Here is a 25256-nt window from a genome sequence, read left to right as displayed (position 1 = left end):
AACAACAGTCCTTCTCCAGTGAAATCTCTCAGAAAAGGTTCATTGTTGTTCGAAGCGATGTACCTCACTGATCTGACGCCTGTACTGCACTGCCTTCAGCCCTGTAGTTAGGGAAATGGTTCACGGTTGCTAAGGAAATGGGTTGGTGTGTGGTTAGATTGAGTCGACATCTAAGGTTGTCCTTGATGAGTTTCTCAGCTCAGAAAATGGTGGATTCTGTCTTCTGCATTTGCGCGTGATGTGTATTTCATCGACTTATTATTCTTGTGCCCACTCACTCCGACATCCTTTATCAGCACAACAATACAAAAATCTGCTTCATGTTGACGCCACGTCGTTCACATCATCACCTAGCATGCACGTGTGTGGCTAATGGTTAAAACGTTGAAGTGGATTTGTTTGCGAAAGCATGAGGTCTGAACACGTCTTGTTCGTTTTTTGTAACGTGAGCTTGGAGATGATGTCATGCTCTCACTTTTCTGCGGTTTTACAGCAATTGTCATTAAGGATTCTTTGCCTTTAAGGGAAGAAATTGTATTTTTAATTTGTAAAACGTATGTTTTAGTGCATTTATCTGTTTGTGTGGGAATTAGAGAGTGACCAGAAAAAGGGTGTTAAAGGAGGTGATTAATGTACAAGATTGCCATTTTTACTTAGCTAATAATCAACCTTTCAGCCCCCCCCCCTCTCTCTCTCTCTCTCACACACACACACACACACATAACTGGCTAAACTGATACAGCAAGTTAGTGAATAAACTACTTATTCCTAGTTATAATCTTACTTTTGTGTGGGTTGTAGTATCTATCCACCACAGAAAAAGGGAGTGAATCATGATATTGTGCAGGGGAAACACACAGACATACACTTTCTGCTTGAATGTTCCTGCATAGCTCCACACAGTTGCACACACCTGCAAAAACACTGTTGATTTTGCGCACGCACATGCACACTTATTTGAAACAGCGTAATGCAACACCGGGGCACCACTTTCTGACACAACGGCTGCTTTCATTGACTGGAAGAGAAAAGGGAGAGAATGAAAACAGTTGATGCATGGAGTATATCAGAGAATGAGCTTCATTCTGAACAGACTTGAGTTCATGCTAAAACAGAATATCCTGTCATTTCTTTTCTACAGAACAGTCAGTATTAAGTAGGGAGAAGTCACAATAGTAAACTAATGGGTTAGCTGACCAACAGCCAGGATGCATTTATTTGATACAATGTTATGCTTCAAAATGTTTTTAAAAGCATTTTAAGTTAAAAGTGTCCAACTTTTAAAAATGAGTTTTGAGACCCCTGAATTCGACTTTAAAAGAAATAATGTATTTTAAACCAAATAAATTATATTAATTGACCAGTCATTCAGGCAACCCACTGACTGCTTGATTTGAATAATAATATTTTTGCACATCCCTAGTATTATGAACCCTGTTATCAAAGAAAAACATTAGGCTCAGACCTTGAGAAACTATCTGGGGATACTTAGGAGACAGAAATGAAAATCAGTGAACACGCAGAAAGACAGACAGTGAGATGAGTCAGCCATTTAGTCCTGATGGTGGCTCCTAATGAAAGAGAAAGACCAGATCGCCGGTAGTTACATCACATATAATTACACGCACAGTAATCAGATATTGGAGGTGTGGAATGGCTGGGTGCCCTGACTCTAACCTCAGATGGAGGATAATAATGCCCTCCTGTGCAACACTTACCTGAACTACACATCACATCGCCCCAGCTAATGATATTCTGCAGAGAGTGTGAATGTTTATTTGTAATTTACTAGTCTGACCCGGTTGGGTGTGCAGATACTTTCAGCAGTCTGTCATAATGGTGCCTTTCATTGTGCGTTCATTATTATAACATGTCATGCATTCAGAGTCGGAGACATAACATGGAAGTAGTCTAAACAAAACAAAATAATTATATTCTGAGCAGTAAACCAAAATAACTACAGCTGAATTCACAATTATAAATATATATATATATATATATATATATATATATATATATATATATATATATATATATATATATATATATATATATATTTATTTATTTATTTAACTTATTTGTAAATGGTATCACAACTAAATGTTAAGCAAACGGCAAAAATTTGCTACAGACTTGCTTTCTGCTCTGATCTCTACATAGATTAGATGATATGAGATTAACTTGTATAACAGTGTTTCCGCCATGTTTCACATTGACACAGCCCTTCCAATGTCACAGCTTGGCGAATTGTGTATTATTATAAAATGGAATGATAAAAATAGATAGTTTTAAATGCAATAAGTAAATTTAGGCATTACAGCACTGTAATGCGCATCATGAAAAAAAGATATAAGCACCATTTATATGTACATCAGTTACAAAGATGTATCTTTTAGCTTTGCACCTTACAGGATAACAGCTTTGTACCCTTTTTCTGATAGTGTAAATGTAGAAATAGGGGAAATGAGCAGCACAAATAAATATATAATATTTACCAATATATATATATATTTTTAAGAAAGACGATATATGTTGTGTGGCACAGGATTAATCTGGCTAAGAGCAGATTTGTGTGAATCCTACAGCAGAATGGACAGGTTTGCTTTAGGAAGCTGTTTTGGGTGGAGCCATATGAGGTCATTATAATCGTTACAGTCTGTTTCCCTTTTATGTTCAATTACATATGTTTCTATGGTTATAGTGTTTATGGCTGCACTACTGTGTCTGTATTGCAAAACTAATTTAACTCGTGGGATGAAATGTGATGCTGTGAACAGATTGGCAACACTTAATGTGAGAGTTATAACACTCCATCCTGATAAGGCAATATGCTGAAATCGACTGCGTGCCACCCACTGCAAAATCAAACATTGTACTCATCCTAGTGCGCTTCCAGGAAATGCAGTCGTACCGCTGGAGATGGATTAGGTAGAAATTCAAGTTTAAAACAAGATGGGACTAATTTGCTTTTCTATGCTCTAAGGTAGTAGTTCTCAAACTTTTTTACTCCAAGACCCTCCTCCTCTCTGAATTAATATCGTCTTTTCTATTTTAAAAAATAGAAATAGAAAAATACAAAAAAAAATAGAAAAAATACATGCTCTAAACAAGCATGTATTTTTTACTGTACAAAAAACTTTTGGGATTTTAACGACGGAAAAAACGTTTGGCGCACCCGGGCGCATGGTCTAAACGGGTTGTTCCTATTCTCTTTATGAGTAATGGGTGTTTTTTTGGGCGTAACATGCAATAAACCAGCCAGAGTCCATGTCCATGTGGCATCAGAGGGTCAGTTAGAATTTTTTGAAGCATCGAAAATACATTTTGGTCCAAAAATAGCAAAAACTACGACTTTATTCAGCATTGTCTTCTCTTCCGTGTCTTTTATGAGAGAGAGTTCAAAACGAGGCAGTTTGTGATATCCGGTTCATGAACGAATCATTCGATGTAACTGGATCTTTTTGAACCAGTTCACCAAATCGAACTGAATCGTTTTAAACGGTTCGCGTCTCCAATACGCATTAATCCACAAATGACTTAAGCTGTTAACTTTTTTAATGTGGCTGACACTCCCTCGGAGTTAAAACAAACCAATATCCCGGAGTAATTCATTTACTCAAACAGTACACTGACTGAACTGCTGTGAAGAGAGAACTGAAGATGAACACCGAGCCGAGCCAGATAATGACTCATTCATGAGTCAAGAACCGGTTGCATCGGTTTTCAGATCACCAGTAGTTCTTTCGGACAGTTCGATTCAATAAATCGGTTGAAGAAAACGGTTCACCGGTTCTTTTGCGCTTGACGTAATGGCGTCATTGGCGTGAATAAGTACATGAATAAACATACAGTATAACCATTAATTTCTTCTCAATACACATTAAACTAATATATGAATCTCCCATATATATATATATATATATATATATATATATATATATATATATATATATATATATATATATATATATATAGTGTACCTCTATCGCCTTGTAGTCCCCTGTAACAGCATCCAGAATAGATTATTTTTTTATATAAATAATACAATTGCTATATAGGCTCATTTCAGGAGTTTGGGAGAATTGTCACATTTACTGTATTACATGGATCAGTCCATTATTTCCTGTGGAAAGATCTTAATATAAAAGTGTGACAACACAGTTCTTTTGCATTATTTCCCCAATGTAGGCCTATTTTGCCATTTCTTTTTCACCATTGCATAAGTTTAAGTTGCCAAAATTAGCTTTTTACTGTCTTGTCCTCCTTTTCAAAAAAAAAAAAAAATTATAATTACAAAACAACAATTTAAAAATATTAACTTATAATATAATATTATTTTTACATTCTAGATGACATTATTCCAACAAAGCATTATTTTACTTTAAAATAAAAAGTTAGTAAAATGTTATTTTTGGGCCATTTTTGAGACTTGAAACAAGCATGTATTTTTTACTGTACAAATTAAGGCAGCCTTTTTGAGCAGAAGAGACTTTAAAAACATTAGTATATTACAGATCCCAATTGGAACACTATGTGGGAATGTTATAATACATGTATTAATAGTGCTGTTGTAGGGTAATTATTATTATCATTATTATTGTCTTACTTTTCATTCTATTTTACAGAAAAACAGTACAATTACAATACTATAATTTCTGAATGTTGATGGAGTTGTTGATTTTTCTCTGCTTTTATTTTGGCAGAAACTCGCAGGAAGATCTCATGCTTATTTTTGTTAACAACTCTCATTACAAATTTGGGAAGATTTTTGTTGCACATATCACATTGTCACATGTATTTAAAAAAAAATCACCAAGAAATGTTACTGAGGAACCGACGAATAAAAGTTTCAGCGCAGATTTTCCTTGTGCTTTGGACTGTAAGCCCTGGCACCGTGATCTTGTGCAGCGCTGTCAGAATACATGCAATTTGTGCATGCATTACAACATATAACATTCTGCAGTTTATTTACTAATTGTTTTTAATTTGTGATTTCAATCATCATATAGTATCCTAACTACCAGCATCAGTGCACTAAACAGTCTCTCGCTGTCGGTGCTTAGTTTTAAATACTTTCACACTGCCGACGTTTTAATGCATTAGTGCGTAGCTCTATTTGATCGCACAGATCGCTATTACATCTTATTTCTGCTTGAACAGAGTTTGGTATATTCATAGTAAAAAAAATATTAATGTACAGCAAGTATTTTGTAGTGGATGCTAGCCAAATAAGTCTGTTTTGGAGGAGTTTCTAAGGATCAATTTGCTTATTCTTACAGAGGAACTATTCACTGATGACACTGATCGGCCTTATGATCACTGATTCTACACACATTCTGAATGGTTTAATTTTTCTTTTGTACTTTGTTGTGTTTAGTTATTCTGCATGGATCTGTGAATGCAGTCCTTTGGTGTCCTTCTGTGGTCTTGTTTGGTATGAAAGATTGACTTTTGCAAATTTTTTAAAATTACATACTTTTAGGTACTGACTTAGACAAATGTTTCTAAGTATAAAAACCATAAATGTTTAAGAATCACTTAGGCTACCTCTGGATGATTCATGATCATGTAGATTTTTAACCCCACGCTCACGCCGGAAAACTACTAATTGGCTAAAATGCTTAATTTGTCTTTTCAGAGATCATCTATTCTTCCCTGTGGATTACCTCTGACCTACTTTCTGTACGATCTTAATTTCTGCGTTTGGAATTTTAGAATATTGTATTTGATGTTCCGAATTTCCTTTCAACTTGAAAACTTGAAGCTGTATTTAAAAAAACTGGATATTTGCAGTCTGAGATAAAAAAAATAAAATAAAAAAAAATAGCTGTTTAAAAATACATGTCTATAAAACTCATAAAAATTGAAAACATAAAAATGTTCAGTTATTGCACTTTTGCTCAATGATACTTGTCAGTAATTCAAATTTACATTTACATAAATTAAATTAGTTCTGTCATATTATAAGCTCATACAGCACTGCACTCTTGACCGGCCATTGCATTCCAGACATCAACATTGTTCAAACGCAGCAAACACGTGTTATAGACAGTTTCAACGGCAACAACATAAACAAACGTTACTGTGCATGCTCGCTTTTGTGGACCTAACTTAACATCCGGTAGACTTCCAAATAGAATCAATAACAACAGCCAAGTCCCTCTAGAGTAGATATTTTTTGCTAAAAAAAAAATTGTTTGCTGTGTAAATCAGGTGGACTTAAAGAAAATGCTAATTATTTGACAGCAGGAGATGCTTTTAAGAGCGAGAAATAGCAGTTTTAAACAAAGCAGAGCTACCCTCACAAATGCTGCATTATCAGGCATATAACACGCAAGTCTTCCTTCAGAAATAGTGATATAAAACGCCTGTGTCTCGTTTTGATATTTAAACATATAAATGTAAGGAATAATTATTTTTTGTTTATTCAACGAAGCCTTTTTGAAAATCAATCAGTTTTAAAATCGTGGCGAGTCTCCACAAATAAATAAATGTATGGGAAACACATCCCACAGCACACCCGCCTGAGCCCAACTTCAGTCTACTCATTACCTTGACTTTAACTGCGTTTGTAGATGGCACCGCAGCCAGACCGATATACAGAACACAGACCGGAAGTTAACTTAGGGCCAGGCGCGTGCGCCCGATGAAACCGCCTATAGTCTAAATAGAAACTCTGCCTACGCTTGGCCGTGTTAATCATTTTTATTTTATATTAGTTCAATGTGCAATAGATGAATAACAATTTACTTGTTTAAGATATTTTAATATGTTACGCGGCAATAGCATATAGAGACCTCGTCTTGTAACTATACTCTAATTACTATTTTGAACGCATTAAATTACTCCATTTCTAATAAAAGTAATCAAATTACTGTAACACGTTACTAAGTAATGCGTTACTGCCCAACACTGGTCTACATTCTGTGAAGTCACCATAAAATTACGTAGGCCCATCTGCTCTTCGTGTGGTTAATGTGACGCACTTTTGTTATTGTGTAAACAGTAATAAAAGAACCTGAAGTACAGTGTTACTTTCCAGAATATGCTCTACATATTTCACAGAGCGTTTATGTTTTTATAATGTTTATGTGTCAGACCAGTGCATTTATGTGAGTTAGGACTGTCATAAGCTGAATATTGCTTGGCATTCGCGATGTTATAGACAGACACAGTCTGCTGAAACAAATAAAACATAAACAATGGTACATTTTCATGTCTTTATTGAACACACTGTGTAAACATTCACATTTTAGGGTGGAAAAATTGTGTGAATGCTTGAATGTAATAACTAGCTGACCGTCTGGTTATATAACCCCCACCAGACATTCACTTTGACTGAAGTCAAGAGGAATACTGGCTTTAGTTTTGAAAGTGTTGGTATAGCAAAATCCATACTGATTTTTTTTTGTTTGTTTTTTGTTTTTTCGTATTGTCACACAGTGAATATAGCCATACCTGGTCCTGGTATGACTTTTTTAGTAAGTCAAATGATTGTTTCAGTAATCCTGGGAATTAACTAGTCTGCATGCAATTAGTTCATTCTTAACATATGCACAGAGAAATTTAAACTGAATATCTTATCCTGAATCTCATTTGAAACTATATCTTACAAAGTTGATGCCATTCAGCCCTTCATTGTAGCAGAAGACTTTCAACAACAGATTAGGACAGGATTAATTTACTGTTCCCAAGTCGGGCATGTGCCTTTGACAGTCTCCACTTCCTGTGTAAACTGCAAACAGCAGCGCTGATTAGCCAAACCAGCCTCGGATAGCATCTGATATAATCTAATCAGTCTTGTCATCCTAGTCTTCTTCATCAGTGCTAATTTAATATCCTTCATATGGGGGATTTATTCACTTTCAGGGGTAGTAGTACCTGTCACACAAAGACACAGTTGTTTGTGTTTAATGATTTACATTTCCCAATATAAAACTCAATACTTTTTTATTATATGCTATACTCTTATTGTCCTCGTTTTAGCCAGTTTGACTGATAGTCTGACCTACATTTATATTGTTGTTCTTAGCATTTATTTACTTACAAAATAGATTAAATAATGACTTTAGCAGGTAGTAAAAGATAAAGGTCAGTAGTTCCACAGCTATGACAATTAGATTGCCATTGTAAACATGAAATCCTGAGGGAGGTGTCTGGCTGCTAAATCAGTTATCATGTGTAATCATGGCAGGGTATAATCTATGAGGATATAGTCAAAATAATATGCTGCAAATAGTAGACACAGTGTTTGATTTCTCACATCAACACTAGACTGTTCAGATTGGCAGCCTTGTTGATTACTAGAATGAGAGTGATCTAGTAAGCATTCTATGATTACTCTTCTGTTTATACACATACAAATGTACAAAATTCAGCTTTGGCTTCACAGGAGTAAAATACCTGTCAAAAATATTTTAAATAGAAAACAGATATTTTTTTAACAGGAAACCTTTTTTTATGTATTTAAATTCATGACACATCCAGTACCTTTCTCACTCCAGTTATTCATAGTGAACATTTCTTTTATTTTAGTGAATAAAACTGTATTTTCCCGAATCAATGGAAATCAAATGGAAATTTAAACAGGGACCTTGTCTCGCTTGCTTGCTTATCTTATGCGTATGATGTCATTAGTGCACATACCCTACCGGAAGATATATGTGCACGTCTGTGGTCTCTGCATTGCTATAAACTTCACAGATGAATGAATAAAATCATATCACAATCATATCAAAACCTTAATGATTAGCCTGTAATTCAGCATTTTTAAAACTTCAATGGATTGTGCAGCTCTGAATGATGGAATGGACAACAAAAGAGAGATGAAAAGCAGATAGATAACGAGTGTAAATCATTCGTTTTCTAATAGTTTTTTGCTGGCTTAAAGCAGAGAATGGGGCTTTTATGTGATGAAAGGCCACTGTCCTGGGTTTGACCAATGGCAATACCAGCTCTCACATCACATGCAGCTCTTGAAAATTCACATTCAGACTTCTGAGATTTGGACACGCATGCACTTCCATCCTCTCTTTTCTCCATCACATGTTTTTCCACAGAAGTGCAGATGAAAGATGAGTGTGAGAGAGGGGCATTTCGTATTTTATGATGTTTTGGAATAAGAAAGTGGGAAATAATATCAATTGAAAAATGTGTTGTTACTGTTTCTAAGATAATCAAAAAATAGAGGGCTTAAAGGGATAGTTTACCCTAGAGTAAAAATTCTCATATCATTCCTATCATTCCCAACTTTTTTCTGTTGGACACAAATATATAAACACAACATTTGACCCATCAACTTTTATTATATGAACAAAATAAAAACATAATTCAAAATATATTTTTGTGCATATGTTACAGAAAAAAGCAATGTCATTGGAACAACATGAGGAGGGAGTATGATGACGTGAGAGAACACAGTATTATAATGTTGATTTTTGCTTTAAAACTTTGGATTCAGAAGTTTGAAAGGTGAAGTCACCTTTATTTCTATAATGCTTCGTACAGTTGATAATGCAGGAGAACAATAGTAAACATAAGTGATTCTCAGTACACTATAGGTTACTAATGCCACATTTGAGTAACAATATAAGCATTTCTATTGTATTTATTAGTATTTTTATATAAATTGTAATCTATTTATGACATAATGGACATGTACAAAATGTATATTATGCATAATGGGTTAAAGATGTAAAAATTATTGCTTCCTTGAAAAGCAAATTCCTCTATTGTTAGTGTGGAGCCTTAGTGATGTGTGGCACTCCCTGGTCTGTGCTGCAGTCTGCTGTGCTGTTTATGTGCAGCTGCATAGAGTTGGACCCTGAGGAGGCGGCCTGATTATAGTGCTGTGCTTGTTTCATGTTAAGCGTCAGATCATCGTGTAGGTTCAGAGCTTCAGCACTCTTCTGCAGTGCACTTCCAGGAACTCCAGCAGCAGCCAGGAGGATTTTACCCTCCCTGTTTCCGCATGGATAGACTATTCACTCTCAGTCTTTCTTTCCCTCCCAGCCTTGTCTCTTTCTTTCTTTCGGTTATTGCCCTGTTGGATTGTTCCTTTGCCATGGTAACTTTAGTTTGGGAATATAAAGGCCGCTTGTTGACTTGGGTGCATTTGTCTGGGAGAGTGAGAGAGTGACACGGTGCTGTCATTCAGTCTTTAATGACCCTCAACAAAGAGAAAATCACGGAGCATCACTTCACCCCCTCTCTCTCTCTCTCTCTCTCTCTCTCTCTCTCTACTGTTTTCTATGCTTCTTTTTAGGGGCACTTCAGTGGAGCTTTGGAGCTTATTTCTCTCCATGTTGTAGTTTGCAGTCCTTCACTGTCTCTGTTCCTTTCTGTCTTTCACCTTAAATCGTGTCCTTTAGCATTAAGCTTTTGTAATCATATTAGAGGATATTTCTAATACTTATTTAGTAATTCAATGAGTTTACAGGAAATGAAAACACAGTCAAAATGTTATTATAATATTTACTTTTGAGTTCGAGTCATGTTGTCAGCAATGCGTCAGCAGCATAGCCAGGTTTAGCATCACTTGAATACTCTGGATGGTTACTCATACAGTAGGTGCGTTTCATGGTGTGTGTGCATTCAGATATGAAGCTGGTCCTTACGCTTCCACGATCATCTGGTTGCGCTCCTCAAACATTAATAACCTTGAGAAATCATGACCTTTGGACACAGCTTATTTACAGAGACTCTTCTGCTCTTTTTCCTCTGTGGACTGCTTCCTCCAGCAGAGAATGTGTTTGTAGCACATTTCGATCAGGAACAGGTCATGATGATGAAAATGACGATGAACTGATCAATTTGTTAAAAAAGGAGGTCAACTAGTATATTTAAATTTTTAGATTTAGTCTTTGAAAGTATGTTCACCAAGGCTGCATTTATTTGATCAAAAATACATTAAAGGGGTCATGAACTTTGATCTTTTGACATATAAGAGGTCATTGTACTATAAAAAATAGTAGTCTAAGATTTCTGTGCATTCTTGTGTTCCCCATGAAGAGAAGATGTATTGACACTCAAACCCACGATCAGCATTGCAGCAATTGGCTGGCAGCAAAACAGCAACATAATGACATCATATAATTAAAAAAAGACACCTGACGAAAAGCTTAACAAATTAGCCATAATAGCTGTCAGCACTCAATTTAATTTAATTGAATCAAATTAATTGAATGCATGATTTAGATTAACTGTGCAGCATGTGTGTAAGACTCTAATACTATTTTTAAGTTATTATTTTATCACAAATAAATCTTTCAATGAGTAAAACTGGCTGTCTATAGTATTATATGTAGATTACACAACATCATAATATTAGGTAAGACACAAGTCCAGTCTATGCTGAAACGCTGCTGTCAATCAAACAGTCTGTGGGAGGGGCCTCCGACCGTGTGACGTCACACGGTCAGACAGCTCGATTTGAGAAAGGGGAAAACATTTAAAGAGATTAAAGAAAAAAACACTTGGTGGATTTTTATCAGTATAGGCTGGTTGTGTACACACACTGTCAACACACATTTCAGTTCAAACAACTTGTAAAAGTGCATGTAGCATTATATGACCCCTTTAATGCCTCCGTGCTGAAGTGAATAATAATTTCTTTAAAAATCTAACACACCCCAACTTTTTAAACTGTTTTCCTTTCCTGTACAGTCTGCATGTTTGCAGTGTGACTACATCAAGCACAGTAATACCATTAAGCACTCTCTGCATCGAGGTCTCTATGTGTCCAGCCAGGCAGAGTTCACATACTCTGTGTCCAGTGTTCACTCAGGTTTTTCTTTGGAGAGCTCTGCTGGTCTCTGTGTGAGTTGTAGTTGAGGTTTGGCTGAAGATGCCATGGACAGCAGCCATCAGCATTAGGCTCTGTAATGAAGAGAGGACTGAATCCACACAAATCTTGAACTCTGCCCAAAAGCCTTTTTACAGACACAGAGAGCTTCCAGTGTGGGAATGACTGAACAGAGCAGTGTTTATAGAGATCAAGGAGTTGACCTGAAAATATGCTCTCTAAATGTGCATGATTCAACAGGTTTTGAATCAAACCGAGTTCGTTTCTAAATGAAAAGTTCCTGGTTGTAGTTACTTGGCTCTTCAGTGGGTCAGAATGAATATAGAGGTGTTGGATTAGTCTAATCATTATATCATATCTAATAATTAACTCTCTCTATTTTTTTTGTGTGACAGGAATTTTTGGATGGTGGAAGAATCAGTAATAACAGTGCATTCCCTCTATGTGGTATCCTGAAGCCCTCTCCAACAGGACCAGGAGGCACCAGACTGACGACGAAAAGTGCTGAAAGAGTGAATACAGAAAGAAGAAGGATCGTAAAGGACATGCACAGAATGGTGCTCTGGAGGGGAGAGCAGAAGTGTTCTACACTGGAATGACCTCCCACACACACTCTCACGTGGTTTCTATGGGGATTTCAGCATAGCTGCACTCTGCTGGATGGGAGGTGCTGTGTTTCCGTGCCATCTGATCGCTCTGCTCTGATTGGCCAGTATTATTCAGTCGCCGCACTGCCGTTGGTCAGGATGCCAGCAAAAGGGAAGTACTTGCTGAATGAGCAGATGTTAAAACAGGAAGCACTGTACAGGAAATTTTCTGGCATTAGCCAATACCAGCCATTCGTTCTGTTGCTGGGACTGAGCATGCTCACCTGTGCCACACTGCTAGTGCTCTTCTTCAGTCTGAAACTGGTGAGATGCCACACTCATACAAATACACTACATGCTTACACATGCCCACAATCCAAAGCCAGCCCAAGGTCAGACACCCACCCAGAGCAAGTGTGCACTGTTGAACAAGTCATTAAAAATTAGGAGAGACGTTAATTGCCACAGCAAAGACGGTATACAACATGTACTGGATCAGTTTTGTCTTTTGCCGTTCACATGGTTTCTGATGACTGAAACAGCCTTTCTTACGTAATCCTGCGGTGACTGAGGTGCTGATCCTCTGCAGTTGCCTAATCTGACTGAAGTCTGATGATCACAATGCTCATGTGAACTGGCTTTATCCATGTCAGGGAATTGAGTGTTTTAATTGTAATAATTGGCAGTTTATGCCAGGTCCATCAGATAGTTTTTTTCCTCACTCTCCCGGTCACATTTTCACATAAACTCACACATAAACGTTCTCTGGAGTTCGCTGGATGTGAAGAGGGAGCTGGGAACGCTCCTTCCATACCACTGTTGTTCATCTCTTTAGCAGATAAGCACTATACCATCTGTGCGAACTTCTGTAACCTCCTCTTCTCGGCACCAACCGGCCGTGGGAGGAACAGAATTACAATCAGTGTGCCTCTCTTTGTGTGGGCATGTGTGTGTGTTTTACTATTTATTTGATCTTTCACAAAGCCCATAGGGTGATGGGAGTATGTAGGTGTGTGTGTGTGTGTGTGTGCCTGTGGATTGAGGGATGTATTTGAAAGTTAAGTCAGTGATATAGCTCAGTGGTAATTAAGAGTGGCTGACATAACATGAGTGGAGGACTCACTGTGGTGAGTGTGTATATTGGTGCGTGGGTGAGTGGTGGGGTCGACCTAGTGCTATGATTTGCCAACATAGTTAGGGGCTTGTAGTCTGATCGTCATTTAATCGTTTTGCTTTGTCCTTTATTAACTCTGACTTTTTATAGATTATCTATGACTAGTGTAGAGATTGTGCTACTGTTCAAAAGTTTGAGGTTAGTAAGATGCATGTAATATTTATGTTTTTGAAAGTCTCTTTCGTTCACCAAAGCTTAATTTTTCATTGACCAAGATATAGTAATACATTTAAATATTATTCAAATAAAATAAAATTTTTGACATATTGTTAGTCTTTTAGAACTATTCTGCATATGAAAATGATGATTGGTGTTTCTGAATGTATCTGCTAACATGAATAAATATATATATATATATATATATATATATATATATATATATATATATATATATATATATATATATATATATTTATTCATGTTAGCAGATACATATATATATATATATATATATATATATATATATATATATATACACAATATCAGACTACAAGCCCCTAACTATGTTGGCAAATCACAGCACTAGGTCGACCCCACCACTCACCCACGCACCAATATACACACTCACCACAGTTGTTATCACTCATGTTATGTCAGCCACTCTTAATTAACTTAATATTCAAATACCTCCCTCAGTCCGCAGGCACACAAGAACACACAAGAAACATACACACCTTCACACACACACACACACACACACACACACCTATATATATATATATATATATATATATATATATATATATATATATATATATATATATATATATATATATATAAACAAAAAAAAGCTCACTCAGATGGTGTGTAGTTTTCTTTGTGACAGATGGAATCAAGTGATCTCTGGAGCCTTTTAACGATTTTTGGCTTCTGTTTTTTATGTTTGTGTTTTTCTGCTTTAAGCGGGAAAATTGAAGAAATAGTGTGGGAAGCAAAGTCCCTTAATGGCTCTATGACAACTAATGTGCAAAACTAATGTTTCCATGCTTACACAAACATGTAGACACACGAACATTCAGTGTTTTTCCAGAGTGAGCATTAACAAATTTCTTTTGAACAGGTTTCTTTTTTTTCCCTCGAAGCTTATGCACTCTAGCAAATACACCCGCTTCCACACACACTGCTTTTTCCAAACCCCTTGAATGAGCTGGCTTATATGTGATATGCATGTTTGTCCCTAACACCTTGCTCTCTCCATGTGTGTGTGTGTTTTTCAGGATGCAAAGATCCATGGCGTATTTGTGGGAGTTGTGGGAGGAGCGTTGTGTTTGTTTCTGGCTGTGTTTATACTAATGTGTACAGAGACCCTCTCTCAGAGATGGAGAACTTTACTTGGCCTTGCCGTGTGGGCCACACACCTCACAATGGGATTCACCTTTATTTTCAGCACAGGATCCGAAATACCAATACAACCATGGGACCAGGTAACACACACTACTTATAATATTTTATTAATTTAAATATGTTATGATTTCACATGACAAGGTAGTTTTTACTTAAGCAGCATTATTATGTGTTCTCTGTCATGCATTGAAACATGCAATATTTGCAGCAGTAATTGATAGTATGGGTGGGTGATATGAGCTAAAATTCATATCACAATATTTTACAGTCCTGACGATATCGATATTATATTACGATATAAGATTTTTTTTAACCTTACATAACTAGAAAAAGTGCGGGATTGGACATAGACCTGAAAAGTTTTTATTTTTATTTTTATTGTGCCATTGTTTTTTTTTTTCAACTGTTTGTGTGTTTGAGTTGGCCAGTGGTTCCCAAATTTTTCTGCCGGGCCCCCTTTTTGTAGAGAAAAATATTATTGGAGAAAAATAATGTTATAAACAGCATGTTATAAACATTTGTGCTGCTTGATATTCTTGAGGAAACAATTTTTTCACAATTCTCTTATGAATATTTGAAATGGTCCTTTGTGTCAGAGCGCTGGGGTACATCAGAAATAGAACGTGGCATCAGTTTCCTGTCATGGATTTGTCGTACCACATCCACAGCAGGAGAACATCACTGGCTTCTATCTGCTTTTGTCAAATCGCGCTGCTCGCATCTGGTGTAGACACGTTGTTTTGGTATTTGTGAATCTTACGTTTATTCATTATCTGCTTTTACGTTTACCTGGCACTGGAAGACCATTCACAAAGTTGTAACTTTTATGCGTAGAGCAGAACCACACCGGTTCATTTATTTTTCTACATGGCTCCCTGCAATACAACGCTCATTCTTCAATCGTGGTATCTAGTGGTCTGTTATTGATACAACCACAAGTGCTACAACTAATAACAAAGAGCTCAAGCAGGTACTGCGAGTCATGTTGAGGTACCGTATTTTTCGGACTATAAGTCGCACCTGAATATAAGTCGCGTCAGTCCAAAAATACATCATGATGAGGAAAAAAACATATATAAGTCCCACTGGACTATAAGTCGCATTTATTTAGAACCAAGAACCGAGAAAAAACATTACCGTCAACACCCGTGAGAGGGCGCTCTACGCTGCTCAGTTTAGACTACAGGAGCCACGAGCAGCAGCGCCCTCTCGCGGCTGGAGACGGTAATATTTTCTCTTGGTTCTAAATAAATGCGACTTCTCTTGGTTCATGTCAAATTAATTTTGATAAATAAGTCGCACCTGACTGTAAGTCACAGGACCAGCCAAACTATGAAAAAAAGTGTGACTTATAGTCCAGAAAATATGATAATTATAATGTCAAATTAATATTTTGCTTCCAGTTAATTACTTACCAGTCAATTAACCGCATGATAAGCAGGAAAATTACGCAGTGTAGTCTTTATCACTACGCAGAGGTTTCTTTTACTAAATAATCTGCTGACTGTACAATTTCCCTCAGCCTTGCCGTACCCCACTAGTTTGGGAACCACTGGAGTAGGCAATTTGTGCTGTATTAATTTGGTCTGTTACGAAGATCTATGTGTTTGATTACTAATGCCTGTGTAGTACAGCGTGGCACACAGAGGACAAAAACTTTCAACCTCTACTCTATATATTCCATTTGACATCAGAGGGTCAGTTAGAATTTGTTGAAGCATCGAAAATACATTTTGGTCCAAACTTTATTCAGCATTGTCTTCCCTTCCGGGTCTGTTGTGAGCGCGTTCACGGCGCTGTTGACGTATGATGCTGCTCACGTGTTTCAGGCGCGGTCATAACAAAAATTACACGTCAGCAGCATCGTACGTCAGCAGTCACAGCAGTCGCACTCACAGCAGTCCCAGAAGAGAAGACATTGCTGAATAAAGTCGTCTTTTTTTTCCTTTTTTTTTACATGAGGGTCATTAATGAGTCATTAATGACATAATTTTAATATTTGGGTGAACTAACCTTTTAAGGGTTGTAAAATTAATCACATGCTTTAACACGTTAACGGTGACAGCCCTATCTTAAATAAATGTTAATGTTGCACTCTTCGTCTTACTCTCTCCAGGTGCCCTTCTTCCTCTTCATCATCATTACAGTCTACACAATGCTGCCATTCCAGATGAGCTATGCTGTGGCCCTGAGTATCATCTCCTCTCTGTCTCACATCATTGTTCTTTCAGTGTACATCAAAGTGGGTGGGATACCCCGCAATCTCACCAGTCACCACATCACCAATCAGGTAAAAGAAAATATGCTTTCTGATTGGTTGAAAAGAAAGCAGGTTTTCAGCTTCAGCAAACCTGTATGTAAAGAAGCTGAAAAGGATATAACACCTGAGTGTTGATGTTAAAAGCCATTTTCCCTCTCCCCCATCTCTCTCTAGTTGCTGTCAAATGCTGTGGTGTTTGTTTGTGGAAGTATGGTTGGTGCATTTCATAAGGTTCTGATGGAGAAAGCGCTCATGCAGACATTTCAGGATACTCTTCGCTGCCTTGGCATTCGCATGAAACTGGAGATTGAGAAGAGACAGCAGGTGCTCATACAACTTCACTCCAACACAGAAAACATATAGGACGAAACTAATGCAAATAATCCTCCGTGTAAATATATATGCTCAATTAGTTTTATCTTGACTGTCATGCAAGAGTATTAAACTGTTAAAATTTCTATTAAAATTTTCCTGATTACAAATTTGTTATTGTACAAACATGGGTTAAGTTTTTTCTTTTCAAAATTGAGAGCACATTATTCAGTTGTAACCCTACAAAAGCCCAAGTGTGAATATTTGACCTGAATGTCTAACACATAGCATTTTAAAATTTCCTCCTTTTGATAGTGTGTGGTAACCAGAGGTGTAAAAAGTACTCGACATTTTTACTCAAGTGAAAGTAGAAGTACTCAGTGAAAATTTTACTCAAATTAAAAAAACAAGTGTCTGGTCAAAATCACACTTGAGTAAAAAAGTACATCTTTAAATTGTACAGGGAAAGGGATTAAAAGGAAACTCCATCATTTCCACTCTCATGCCATCATATGTGACTTTCATTTATTAGATGAGCACAAACTAAAAAGAAAAAAAATATCTTTATGTAATGCAAGTGTATGTGACTTCCAAAAATGAAACTTCAAAAACTATACACAAAGAGAATATGACAGTAACTCATGCAACCCTTGTTAATGAATCACTGTATTCTTCAGTGAAATAATAGGCAGACATAAGAAAACCACTTTGTGTGGTTTCTGAAGTGGTCCTGTCCCCTTGCATTATTTGGACTAAAAATCTTTGCTTGTGTTCATGTGAAGAAAGAAAGTCATAAACATCTGGGATGATTGAGGTTCAGTAAATAATGAGAGAATTTAAACTTTTGGGTGAACTATCCCTTTGAAGAGCAAGATGTGATGGAGAGGCTAGAAATATATTCCAGACAGATTACAAGAATGTGCTGAATTAATGAGGAGAGTCATAGAATTAAAACATAAAACGGTAACGTTTTTAAAGGCCACTTTATTTGTGTTGTCTATTTTTATAAGTATATAAGTTTATAAGTATAAGTATATTTTTTTCTTAAGAAATGTAATCAAGTAAAAGTATAAGTAGTCAGTTTAAATTGTAGTTGAGTAAAGTTCAACCCCCCCAAAATAATACTTAAGTACAGTAATCAAGTAAAACGACTCAAGTATTTTAGCACTAGATAGTTTAATCTTTGTTGTGTGTCTGCGCTGTTTCTCTCCAGAAGTTCTGACTGAACTTTTACTTTTACTTTTACTTTTACTTTTACTTTTACTTTTACCATACTTTTTTTTGTACTTTTTTAAACTAGAGGTGCTTGTTAACATATGGTTGCTGTCATGTCCAGGAATTGTTTGTTTTCCATCTCATGTTTATTTTTCGAGTGTGAAACAGTGTCCCGGGCCAGTGTCTTCACCTTTGGACACAATAATTAGTGAAAAAATATTAAAGGCGCATATGTGAGCTAAACATGTACACATGGTTAGAAAAATGTAAAAAAAAATTAAAGTTTGTACATACTATGCACTAATTGAAATTTGTTTGTTACAATTACCTTATGCTTTTAAACTTTAGTAAACTTTAGTCTTAAGTCCATATAACTTTGCACAGTCCTACAGCCTTTTCTTTTATATGTTTTTGATTGACTGGACTGACAAACACTTTAGCACACCTCTAGCAGCCACATAGCTTTCAATCAAATCTCTCTTCAAACAAAAGACTGAGATCCTTCAAACTTTGAATTTCTCTCCATTTACTGAGGTATTCAAACTACATAAGGCTTACACAACGTTTACTTCAAATTAACTTTGAATATTGGCTTTTTTATGGTTTTGTATAATAGCTCATTTATCTTCAGATCTGTCAGCTGATGGCTATAGTAGACGCTGAAAAGTGAATCTAAGATGGTTTCTACTGAAATGAGCTAAACTTCTTGTGTTCTTTTTAAACTTTTGTTTCTCGGTTTGTGTTGAGTGTTGTTGAGGAAGTGAAATCATGAAGGGAGAACAGTGAAAAGCAGAGTAAAGTTTAATGACTGGTTGTTAACCTCCCTGACGGTATATGTTCAGTAAAGTATATCTCAGAAACAGAGTGATAATGTTGAACGTTAGAGACAAACATTTTCACACACAGGCCAAAAGTGTTCTTACAAGACACAGCGAACACATTCTTTTCTTCTGAATAATATAGTATAATCTGTAAGTTTTCCATTACCCTCTCATAGTCCAGATCTCTTAGCCTGTTGACACTTAAGCTGTTACAGTCAAACAATAACTGGATATATGATATCACGGGTATTATCTTTAAATATGTGCATGTGTGTGTGTGTTGTAGGAAAACCTTTTACAGTCAGTGCTTCCTGTGTACATCTCCATGAAGATGAAGTTGGCCATAATGGAGCGCTGCAAGTGTAAAGATAGAGAGGAACAGCAGCGTATGGTCCGTGACAACAACTTCCACAGTCTTTATGTGAAGAGACATGAGAACGTCAGGTAAGACGTCATGTGCAAACACACATGTACACCGTCATACATATCTGGAGCTGTTTGTGTGCTGTTCCATGCTCTAATTATTTCCTCATTAATCAAGTCCTGATCGTTAATGAATGGTCAGTCTGTTAGTCCTGACTCTCAGAGTGCTCATCATGAGGCCTCTCATTTAATTTGTTTTATTTCCCATCAACCCCAGAGTTGCAATGGGGGGTGGGATGCATCTGTTAATATTCTTTGTCCCATACTCGGTTCTCAGGCAGCTGTTTATATTTAGATAGACCCACAGCTTGTTTGCCTCTCTTTACAGCTGCTCAGATAGATCACAGATTCACTCACCTGTATGTGTGAGCAAACAATACAGAGCTGTTCACCTGCCGAAATTCATGGGATCTGCTCTCTTTGAGAGCTCGTTCATTAGGAGTGTGATGACATGGAGTGTGTGTGTGTGTGTGTGTGTGTGTGTCTGGTCCTGTAGTCAGCATTGAGAACAGCTGGGTCTTAAAGGTTAACCTCTATGAGCCGTGTTTATGAAGTTTTTATTCGTTCCTGGGCGTTTAGACAGCTGACACTGATCTGCTGCTGTTCTCTTCATTAAGAACGACTCAGCAAAGTCATATCAACTCACTGCTATGGTTTCTGGGCCCCCTGGACAGCATACCCCTGCATTCTGGGGGGTGTCCCCGTCTGTAGGCTCCCCTTCATGAACGGGTCCTAACCGCCACTCCCTCCACCAACTGTCCTCCTAAATGTCTCCTCTTCCTATTTGACCTGACCTGAGATTCAAACTTGCTTGCAGGCATGCTTTTCACATTTGTTTTACTTCTAAAATTTCCTACAGAAACACATAACAGTGTCTCTATTTGTCTGCTTTCTGCTAGCATCCTATATGCTGACATCGTGGGTTTCACACGTTTGGCCAGTGACTGTTCTCCTAAGGAGCTTGTGATTATGCTGAATGAACTTTTTGGGAAATTTGACCAGATTGCAAAAGTAAGTGTAATTATTGATTAGAAATGTGTTCACAAAATTATGAAATGTATTTCTGTGATGCAAAACTGAATTTTCACCAGTCATTACTCCAGCCTTTTGTGTCACATGATCCTACAGAAATCATTCTAATATGCTGGATCTGATTTGGTGCTCAAGAAACATTTCTGATTTTTATCAATGATGAAAACAGTTGTGCTGCTTAATATGGTTGTGAAACTGTTGTACAGTATGTTCATGATTTCTTGATGAACAGATGGTCTAAAATAACAGCATTTATTTGAAATCTTTTGTAACATTAGAATAATCTTCACACTAACTTTCTACACACTAATGTAATGCATCCTTGCTGAATCAAAGTATTTCTTTAAAAAAGAAGACTCCAAACTTTTGAATGGCACAGTGTGTGATTAAATGATTATTATAAAGTATAATTCAGTTTGTTATAATTCAATCTTATCATCAGTCAGTTTGGTTCTTAAACAAAAATATCATTGATGAGTTTGAAGATGACTAGTGTTTATTGTGTGTTGTGTGTGTTCCCCTGTAGGAGAATGAGTGTATGCGGATCAAAATTCTTGGTGACTGTTATTACTGTGTGTCTGGCCTCCCTGTTTCCCTGCCAAATCATGCCAAAAACTGTGTTAAGATGGGCCTGGATATGTGCGAAGCCATCAAGTAAGTCTATATATGTTTCTAAAACATGTAAATCATTATTAGCGCAGCATTTGTCCATATAGAGTTTTTTTTTTTCTAGCTCTGGCCAAGATATGAGGCAGATGACAGGCTGAATATTTTTCTAATCATCACTTGCAGGCAGGTGCGTGAGGCCACGGGTGTGGATATAAACATGCGAGTAGGTGTGCACTCTGGAAACGTCCTCTGTGGTGTGATTGGCCTACGGAAATGGCAGTTTGATGTGTGGTCACATGATGTCACCCTAGCCAATCATATGGAGTCAGGTGGATTACCAGGGTATGAACAATAAATTAAACTGCTTAAGTTTCACATAGAAAACTGTTTGTATGTTGAGATGCTAAATTTAAGTTTTCTCCATTAGACGAGTTCACATCACAGAGGCGACTCTGAAGCACTTGAACAGAGCGTATGAGGTGGAGGAGGGGAATGGTCACCTGAGAGACCCCTACCTTAAAGAGCTTAACGTCAAGACGTACCTGGTCATAGACCCGCGGGTAGAACATTTTAATCATGCATTAGCAGTGTGTGCCTGCCACACACAGTATATATTTATGTCACTGTATGTGAATCTGATCATGTTGATGTGTTGTTTATATTTGTGTGTTTAGTCAAAAGACTCATCACTGATGGCTCCCAATGTCACCAAGCCTCGTGATGGTTTGAAGATGCGAGCATCTGTGCGTATGACACGCTTCCTGGAGTCGTGGGGGGCTGTCAAACCTTTTGCCCATCTGCAGAGCCGCGAGGAATTCAGCACAGATGCGATGGTCAATGGAAAGGGTCGCTGCAAGGTCAGAGTCACACACATTAAAGGAATAAACACTCAGAATCAGACCTCATGACAGACCGCACAAATAGTCAATACAATTTCCTTATCAAGTTATGTCTGACATACAAAGCTCCTGTTTTGGCTAATTAGGCAAATGATAGTAAAAAAAAGGTTTCTGAAACCATCCAGTAATTGTGAAAAATGCGGATCAGACTTTGTGGTAGACCGTGTGAACAACTTCAAAACCAAAATTATACAATATATAGTATTTTTTTTATTGTGACCATGAATGTCAAGCTTCATAAAGAGACCAAAAGCATGAAAGCAGTCCATTTGGTTTGTTTGCAATATTCAAAGTCTTATGAAATACCCTTTGTGTGATGGATTGAACAGTTCAAAATGCTAGTTTTATTTAGTCTATTTATTTTGTTCTTCACACAAATCTGTCAAATGTTATCAAAAGACGTAATTGTTTGGACTGTTCATATGCCTTGTATGATCTCATCAATAAGATGATCTTTGTATGCAGAACATGTTTTTATGATGAAAGCAACTCTGTGCCAATTCTCATGTTTGTCTCTGTCTTTAGGATATCCCTCTTAGACCAGTACAGACCAAAATTACTGAAAGGTGAGTTGTGTTTGTATCATCAATCTGTCTGTTTTGTCTGTGTCTCAGTGGAACAAAAACAACAACAAAAACAAACACGGTGTATGGCCTCTGGATCTGTCTTGCTGACTAAAGCAGTGATGCTGAAGATGTCTTTCTCACTGTTGCTCTCTGACAGCTTTGATGAGTCTCTTGAGGAGCCCTTCAGTTTACCCGCTCCTTCCTTGAGCACATATAAGTGAGTGTAGCCATACTGGCTCAGCCAGCTCTATGGGGCCTGTAGTTTCCACACTAACTATGCAAACGCTTAGTGAGACACTGCTAACCGGTCATACGGTTAGCATGACCATAGCTGCACTCCCGCAGTACACCTGTGATGTGTTTCCAGATTACAGCATACTTTTGGCTTAGACAAGCGTATGGGTTTCTGCTTGCAGAGAGAGAGAGAGAGAGAGAGAGAGAGAGAGAGAGAGAGAAAGGAAACTGCATTTTCCTTCCTGAGCCATGTTGAGGCACATTGCAAGGGGACTCTTGCAATCTCTCTCAGGGGTTTAAACTAACACACGGCATCCTGCCTGCCACAATCCAAATACACATTCTCAATTCTCAAAAAAAAAAAAAAATACATTTACATTTTCTGTCTTATGGTCTATTTAGATCCCTTAACTACACAAAGCATTAACAACAAAATTAGTCAAGTCATGTATAACTACAAACTTCACACATATACACCCAAGCTTCCCCTCTACTGGCTGCAGTCAAATATAACTCAATAACAGCATGACAACAGCTATGAACATCTTTCCTATCCCACAGTGCTCATATATAGATGTGCATTGTGTGTGTGTGTGTGTGTGTGTGTGCGTGTGTGTGTGTGTGTGTGTCTGTGTGTTACGTAATGAGTAAAAAGTGTGTTTCTGTGTCTATGATCTGTGTCTGCTGTCTCTGTAGGAATAAATCACAGAAGACTAAGTTTGACGAGGAACTTCATGACAAGATGACCACCACCATCAATGATTTGAGCTCCAGCAAGTTAGTCTTAACAAGCATGCTAAATCATTTAGGATGGAATTAAGTCAAGCTTGGTTAAAGTTGCACATTAAGTATGCATAAAACCCATGAAGAGAGTTTTTGTGTGTGTCTTTGTGTGTGCAGGCACTGGGTGAAGTCTGAAGAGACCTCCGGCCTCACAATGTGGTTTACTAAAAGAGACCTGGAAAAGCAGGTAGGGAATTTAATGTGCCATTAACTTAATATGGCAGTAACACTTTTGTTGTTCTGTTGGATGTTTACTGTATGTTTCATACACTGTGTTTTCCACATGTAAAAAAAAATAAAGAAATAAATAGCATGTGTGTGTGATTCTCTCAGTACAGGACTATAGAGATGCCAAGTTTTAAATACTACATTGGCTGTGCCACCTTAATCTTTTTATGCATCTTCATCATCCAGATGTTTGTTACCCAGCAGTAAGTGTCAAGAATAAAGTTGAACACCATTGGCAGACTTGTTTTAATACTGAATGTGTATTTATATGTCACAACCATTTGCCCTGAGAGTGTATGACTTTTTCTTTGTCTCTCTCTCTTTCTCTCACAGGCGTAAAAATCTGGGGCTGGCGTTTGCGGTGTTGGCGTGTGTTCTGCTTTTGATTCTGTGCATCTGTTTTGCAGGTCATATACAGGTTAGACCACCACTGCCTTCCTTTGCCTTAGCACAGACATTTATGCCGCATTTCCACCGAAATTACCCGGAACATTTGTACCAGGAACTTTTCTCAATACAAAGTATGTGACGACGCAAGACCGGTAAATCTGCAAACAGCAGCGTACTTGATAACTTCAGTCAGCCGACCATGGCTACTTTATTTACAATAAAACAAAAAAGGATATCAAATACAACTGCCTCCTTTCGTTTTAATTTAAACATAATAACAGCTGCAGAAATGTTAGTTCAGGGATATGTGTATATATACAGCCATTACAGTGAAACGAAATATTATATAAATTAGCTTTTTTATTTTCATTTTAACATAAATTGAATACAGACCAAAGATAACCTGTTAGATTTACCCTGCAGCTGAATTATATTTTATGTTTAACCACTAAAGAGACATCAGAGCCAGCGGAACATATCAGAAGGTCTATCCGAGGAGAGGCTGCTTCTCGTCAGATAGATGATCACTGAGCTCTCGCTGATTGCGTGGAGCTGACCGTCTCTCAGATCGGCAAA

General features: G+C 37.2%; 1 protein-coding gene across 3 annotated transcripts in view; it reads left to right on the top strand.

The window, feature by feature from the left end:
- adcy7 (adenylate cyclase 7) overlaps window positions 1-25256 on the top strand; it is a 50018-nt gene that overhangs the window by 13521 nt on the left and 11241 nt on the right. For all 3 annotated transcript variants that reach the window (XM_052560756.1, XM_052560754.1, XM_052560755.1), the window contains exons 2-16: window positions 12199-12714; window positions 14782-14988; window positions 17025-17198; window positions 17343-17492; window positions 19803-19960; window positions 20839-20950; window positions 21498-21625; window positions 21764-21922; window positions 22008-22140; window positions 22255-22437; window positions 23005-23045; window positions 23976-24056; window positions 24180-24249; window positions 24396-24493; window positions 24624-24708. In XM_052560756.1, the coding sequence (XP_052416716.1) occupies window positions 12550-12714; window positions 14782-14988; window positions 17025-17198; window positions 17343-17492; window positions 19803-19960; window positions 20839-20950; window positions 21498-21625; window positions 21764-21922; window positions 22008-22140; window positions 22255-22437; window positions 23005-23045; window positions 23976-24056; window positions 24180-24249; window positions 24396-24493; window positions 24624-24708 (1944 nt within the window). In that variant the 5' untranslated portion in view covers window positions 12199-12549. The remainder of the gene's footprint in view (window positions 1-12198; window positions 12715-14781; window positions 14989-17024; window positions 17199-17342; window positions 17493-19802; window positions 19961-20838; window positions 20951-21497; window positions 21626-21763; window positions 21923-22007; window positions 22141-22254; window positions 22438-23004; window positions 23046-23975; window positions 24057-24179; window positions 24250-24395; window positions 24494-24623; window positions 24709-25256) is intronic.

This window comes from Carassius gibelio, chromosome B7 (assembly GCF_023724105.1).
Source record: "Carassius gibelio isolate Cgi1373 ecotype wild population from Czech Republic chromosome B7, carGib1.2-hapl.c, whole genome shotgun sequence".
NCBI classification, from domain to species: domain Eukaryota; kingdom Metazoa; phylum Chordata; class Actinopteri; order Cypriniformes; family Cyprinidae; genus Carassius; species Carassius gibelio.
This window is presented reverse-complemented; position numbering and strand designations above follow the sequence as displayed.